General features: G+C 47.3%; 1 protein-coding gene across 4 annotated transcripts in view; it reads right to left on the reverse strand.

The window, feature by feature from the left end:
• TMEM45A (transmembrane protein 45A) overlaps window positions 1–6,592 on the reverse strand; it is a 75,243-nt gene that overhangs the window by 49,357 nt on the left and 19,294 nt on the right. For 2 of the 4 annotated variants that reach the window (XM_008570349.1, XM_008570346.1), the window contains exon 2: window positions 4,277–4,419. The exons of the other annotated variants lie outside the window; for them this stretch is intronic. In XM_008570349.1, the coding sequence (XP_008568571.1) occupies window positions 4,277–4,321 (45 nt within the window). In that variant the 5' untranslated portion in view covers window positions 4,322–4,419. The remainder of the gene's footprint in view (window positions 1–4,276; window positions 4,420–6,592) is intronic. 4 annotated transcript variants of the gene reach the window in all.

Below are 6,592 nucleotides of genomic sequence, written 5' to 3' on the forward strand. Positions count from 1 at the left end.
GATTCAGAATGCAATCTGTCCACCATACCTCCTGCACTCACAGTACCCATCCGTAACAAGTTTAGTCAAGCCAGACTGCCATATAGAGCACTCTCTCCTCCAGGTGAACATTCAGGGCTCCTGTAAGATATTGCTTTGAATCCTACAGACACTCCCCTTCCAAAAGTATGATCTGACCATTACAGGCTAATGTGGGAGTCTCCTCTCCCTCCTTGAGTGATACTTATCTCATTTGCTGCTGCCTATTAGGACTCTGCTATGACCAAACAAAATGATGGTACTTGAAGCTCCCCAAATATGCTGAGCTCTCCAACATGCCTCCCTAGCTCTGGACAGTTTTCCCACTGCCTGGGACCTTTCCCTCTTTCACCCAATTAACATACATCCTACATAACTCACTTCAAAACAAAATGGAAGAGGAAGAAAACTCAATACAGGAGTCATCTCATCTCAGCCAGGCAACCTCCTCTGACTTACTCTCCAAATGTGAGTGTCTCCCCTTTTCTGCATTCCCAACGCACATTCATGGAATTTCTCATACGTATCACTGTTTACTTCTAGGATCTCCCTCACTGGACTGTGAGTTCCTGGAAAGCAGGAACTATGCCTTCTATATTTATATCTGCCATACCCAGCATTTATTCAGCGAGGTTGTCGAACAAGTAAATAAATGAATGGATGGACTGATGAGCACACACATAGCCCTGTTTAAATGTAAGAAGCACTACCTGGTACCATACAGTCCAAAGGGTTAAAAGGGCCAAGTGTACTCTTGCAATATCTGCATCCACTCAGACCAGCTTTCCAGGTGTGGGCCACAGCACCACGAGCAGATGGTATCAGCAGAGCACCCTGCGACACCTCATTTCATAAGAAGCAATGTTCTAAGCTATGCAGAAGATGTTGCAAGTTGGGAGGTCACGAACCTGTGGAAGCCATGTGAAATACCTTGGAACGTGGCAGGGTAGGAAGAAGTAGGGCTAAGCATTAGTGTGTGGCCACAGAGCCTGGTCATGCTGGCCTGGAGGGGACAAGCGACATACAGTGTTTGTATCCTCAGAAGGACAGGTGGTGGCGGACTGCATTAAGCAGTGGGCACAACCACAGAAACTTAGTTCTTCCTAACTTACAACATCCTAGACAAATATAAGGTGACCTCTGGGGTCACCTTAAAGGTGTTTATAGATGGGACTCTATGGATGAGACTGTGGTCTGTGCTAGGTCTTGGGCTAGGGTCACTTGCGTACTCCCAGTGGGTAGAGGTTTGCCAGAGGAAAACACATCCCCTGAGCCCCAGAAACAGCCAGGTGAGGGTAAAGGGGGCCAAAGACGGTAGTAGCCAGACTTCACTGGCCTGTTGCCCTTAGGAATGAGCCCTCCCATCTAAATAGATAGTATCATGTCTACATACACCATGACAATGCTTGGGAAGCATTCAGTTGGACTCTACGNGATAGTATCATGTCTACATACACCATGACAATGCTTGGGAAGCATTCAGTTGGACTCTACGAGATGAATGAGCAGCACCAGAGAGTTGGGACTTTTAAAAAGGAGTTCATTTTGACAGGGCCAATTAGATAAAGGGTGGATATGATGGCAGCCTCACAGGATTGAGGGCTCTCAAATGTAATACCAGCCAAGGCCAGCCTATTTGTGTTAGTGCTTCTATAAAGTCAGATGGAAGATGAAACACTGGGGCCTTGCACCATTAAAAATACATAAATATAATGCACAAGAATAAGATCCAGGCTCTCAACAGAGGCAAACTAATGGAAAACAAATAAGTCAAGGGAGTGACACCGCATCTCCCAAACAGTCGTGAACAACAGAGTCAGCCCCAAAACCACCACCCAGCACCTCCCCATACCCCCCGCAATCCCAAACAGGGTATGGCCCAGGGAGGAATTAGTCCTTAGAACAGCCTCGCAGAACAGCAAGAAGGTGCAGGGAACAGGTTGTTACTGTCAGTGCAGCTAGGCCCATTATCCCCACATTTACTCTACTGCTGCTATTAGCCTTTGTCTTCTTAAGCATAGAGCTGAACTCACTGTTGGACAGAGCTGGGCAGGCACATAATGCTGATGGTGCTTGGGGTGTTAGGAATACATGGCTTCTGCAGAACTCCTACTCACCCCGAAACAACAAACACACATGTAAAACAAACACACCTCCCTGCACTACTAAGATGGTCAGAAATACACTTCACAGTCATGACAGAGGGGCCCAAAACTGTACTGGGCCAGAGTGTAGGAGGAGGCGGGAGCAGAATGTAGCAAGGAGGCTCTGGCCACCCTGATTGGGCACTGGGCCAGCCCCACCTGTCACAGCAGCTCTGGCTGGCATCACTCTCTTCCTATAGCCTGAGTGGGCAGCCAACAGCCAGACCCAGCTGGCACAGGGTGACATGGAGTGTGTGTGTACGTGCTGAAGCTAGCGTGGCACTCGCACAGTCCCAGCCAAGCAGAAAGCAACCTCTGAGAGTCAAATAAGTTCTGTCAAACTAAAGCTAATCCCCACCACACCCCACATTGGTCAGAGGTGCAGGCGTCTACTGGGCCCCATCCTTCCATATTGCCAGTGCAGAGCTCAGCACGCAGCAGAAGGGATTTAAGCTCTACTGAATCCCAAATTAAAATGTGTCTCTGGCCTTCACAGAGTGGCACTCACTCAACTTTGCTTCCAGCTTCTAAAGGGGCTCTTTAACATTTTGCAAATGAAGGTTACTCATCAACCACCCTAGGCCAAGGAAGACTAAGGTGTCTCCTTCATGTGGGTCCCTCCCTGACACTGCAAAGACTGCTTCCAGGTCCCAGGCGGCAGTGACATCATGACGTCCCTGACTTATTTTCTCTCCCTTGCTCCCCACCTCCTGCACCAAGATAGGGAAAATGAGAAGCTTTTCTTGGTGATGAGACACTCTGCCCTCACTATCTCAGGACAGGAAGTAGTGAAGGCAGAGGCTGCTATTATCCAAAGGGATGAAGTTAGGTTGGCAGCTGATGCCCACTTGCTCCTCCAAGAGAGCAGGGAAAAGATTAGAAGCAGAGTCCCAGCCCCACCAGGGATCACAGCAAGCTGCACAGTCAGAGGTCCCTGTGGGGTGTGTTGGGTGTGGTGGGCAGGTTATGTAAAAAAGTGTCAAAGGTAGGTGCCCAATATAACGCCACATGGATAACAGAGCAGAAGGTATCACTGTCTGGAACTCAGACAGTCAGAGGTCCCTGTGGGGTGTGTTGGGTGTGGTGGGCAGGTTATGTAAAAAAGTGTCACAGGTAGGTGCCCAATATAACGCCACATGGATAACAGAGCAGAAGGTATCACTGTCTGGAACTCAATAGGGGCAACAAGAGAGGGCTCCAGCAATTTAACTTTTGTCTGGCATCTGCTAGCATCTTAACACAGTCATAAAGGAAAACTCAAAAGTCATATTCTGTGCTCCAAAACAATTATTGTTTTCAGGTGCCAAAAATGGTGAGGGGTCAGTGAATACACAAGAGGGAGGAGGCGGCAACAGGCGCTGTATGCAAATGTGTTTAGAACACCGCAGGCGTGAGCTCTTTCTCGATGAGACCTCCTCTCATCACCGTATTTAAAACTGCCTGAATACTCCATCCCATTTGCCTGCTTTAATTTCCCTATAATAATCCCCTTTAAATATACTACGTAATTTACTGACTTATTTTTTTCATCGCATTTCCCCCTCTCCAGAATAAATGTTTCATGAATGCAGGATTTTTTTTCTACTTTTCTTTACTCCTTAATCCTTATCTCTTACAACTGTGCCCGGCATATAGTAATTGGTTTAGTACATAAGTGATACATGGATGGATGGATGGACGGATGGATGGATGGATGGATGGACGGACGGACGGACGGATGGATGGATGGGTGGACAGAAGGAAAGGATGGATAGAAAGAATGGGTGGCAGGCCTCGTGCTTCAGCTGCCAGATTTCCAAAGGTCCCAGAGTGGGACATGCCACAGAAATCAAGTGAAGTCAAATTCAGCATTTAAGACACATACCTGCATCATCTACTTTATCTATCCAACCACAATCCTAGCTCTAACGTAAAATGAAATTAAATTTCCACAAAATCATTAGAATTAGACTAGTCTTAGTTTTGCCTCGATTAGCTACAACCCACAATAAGTTACTTGCACAACGTCATAAATACATAGTAGAGTCAGAATTCAAGCTATGTTTATATGGATTGAAAGTTCTTGCTCTTTCCACATTATCACATAAAGGTTACTTCGGAAATGGTAAACTAACCTCTGGGTGTTCCAATCCAATCTTCCCTTCTGAGTCATTCATCATCCTTGGTCTCAGTAGATCAAGGACCTTAGAACTGGGGCAGAAGGGATAGGAAGCAGCTAAAATGGAGCCTCTGTTTCTTAGTTAATGCTGAAAATTTTCTGGAATAAAATAATAAGTAGGCTGAAACTTGACACCTTACAGTAAGTTTTACACACACACACACACACACACACACAGAGGCATATATACATAAACACACACATGCACACACACATGTCCATGTGCATGCCAAAAGCAAATAGTAAGAAACACAGAACTAAAACTTACCACACTTTTACCTTTGCCCAAGTTCCCCATAGACCATGAGTACTGAAGATGTGCTGCCAGTAGCTAACAATCCTGGCAGATGCTGCTTAATGCTCAAGACAGACAAGTATATTTCACCAGCATCAGTCTTGCAACAGCCCCAGAGAAATCTCTTTTCTTCCTCCCACTCACATGCATCTCCCTGGGCATTGTACTCACAGCTAGTGGCCTCCACCTCCACCCAACTTACAGAAACCTGGCCCATAGCACCCTGTAATTAATGCCATCAGACAGGCAAGTCTGATTGTCAACCCATGGGTTATGCTTCCAGCTTACTAGAAGACACTCTTTTACAATCAGGGAGGCACTATTGAGTAGTTATCATGAGCAGGTGTTTCTCCAATAACTGTGTAGTAACTACACTCATTTATTCTCACTCTCACCAAGTCTGCCTCCTGATTAATCGCTCCTGTGAAAAGTATTCAACAGCCAGCTTAGGTGCCCAGTGTGTAAGCACAGGAAAAGTAGAAGGCTCCCACAGGAAATAGGCCCATCCATGACTTTGATTCTCTCACCTGCCAAGCCGATGAGCTCACATTCATTTCAACCCACAAAAGGAGAATAGATAATGCTCCAGTGTGCACCCTGAGCTGCACCTACGAAAACTAAGAAAACTCAGGAATAAATATTCAATCTTTGGTGCTGGCTTCAGTATTTGGACCCACAGCCAACAAGACTACTCCTTGGTACCTGCTTAAAAAATAAGCAAGGAGCGAGTGTGGCTTGCACCTATGAAATGTGAAGTTGTGCTGTCTTGTGAACCAAGCAAGTGAACCAAGAAGACTTAGAAGATGGTTTCTTTGGGCCGGCCCGGTGGCGCACTGCTACAGTGTGCCGCTTGGGAGAGCGGCGAAGCTCCCACCGAGGGTTCGGATCCCACATACAGACCGGCCGCTCACTGGCTGAGCGAGGTGCGGGCGCAACACCGAGGGTTGCGATCCCGTTGGCGGTCCGGGTCTGGTACGGGCGCGACACTGAGGGTTGCGATCCGTTGCCGGTCACGAAAAAAGACAAAAAGGAAAAAAAAAAAAAAAGAAGATGGTTTCTTTTCAAAGGACCGTAGTACCACATGTTGCCAAGACCTCAATCACTCTTTTAACTACAGGCTCTAAATCAGTAAGTTGTTCTGGAAGGGAAAAAGAGACCTCTGAAAACCTTCCATTAAAGGAGATGAAACATTAAATCAATTAAGACAAAAAAATGGATCCAGAATCAAAATGGTGGAATAGACAGTACCCGGCATCCTCCTCTCCCACAATCAACCAATTTACAACTATTAAAAAGCAATGACTGCCAAGCTGGGGCTGCTAGAGCTCAGGGGAAGAGGAGGAGAGACCTACAGAGTTCATGAGGGCAGGAGAAACCACAATGAGAGAAAGAAAGGACACTCCAACTGTTTCAAGCCCTGACTACTTCAAGTCTGGTCCTGGTGAGCACAAGGAGCAAGAGCCGGCAAATGCCACTGCTGTGCCCTTTGTATGATGTTACTTGGAGCCTGCAGGGGAGAAGAGGGTCTTGGTGGCCCTGCAGGCCAGCAAGACCACGGACAGGGTTCCCGTTGACCTGCATAGGAGCAAGGGGCCACAGATAACTGAGAAAAGTAGCCACTCAGAGGCTGGTGAGTCATCACAAGGGACTGGTGCATGGCCCACTCCATGGGAAGTGTTTGGAGTGCAGGCGGTGGGGGAGACCAGCCACTAGGGGAACATTGGGGCACAGCATGGACAGATGATCTGCCCTCCAATCAGCACAGGCCCACTCAGTGTAAACTTGTCAGGAACATAGAACTTCAGGGGATTCAATTTGCTGAAAAGACTCAGGCCCAGACAGAGTTTCCATACAACCCAGGTGTACCAGACCTCATAAGACCCAGAAGTGCTTACAAGTTCAACAATTAAAACCTGATTTTCGGGCCGGCCCGGTGGCGCACTGGATAGTGCGCCGCTTGGGAAGCGCGGCGGCGCT

Source organism: Galeopterus variegatus, unplaced genomic scaffold (assembly GCF_000696425.1).
Source record: "Galeopterus variegatus unplaced genomic scaffold, G_variegatus-3.0.2 Scaffold596, whole genome shotgun sequence".
Classification (NCBI taxonomy): domain Eukaryota; kingdom Metazoa; phylum Chordata; class Mammalia; order Dermoptera; family Cynocephalidae; genus Galeopterus; species Galeopterus variegatus.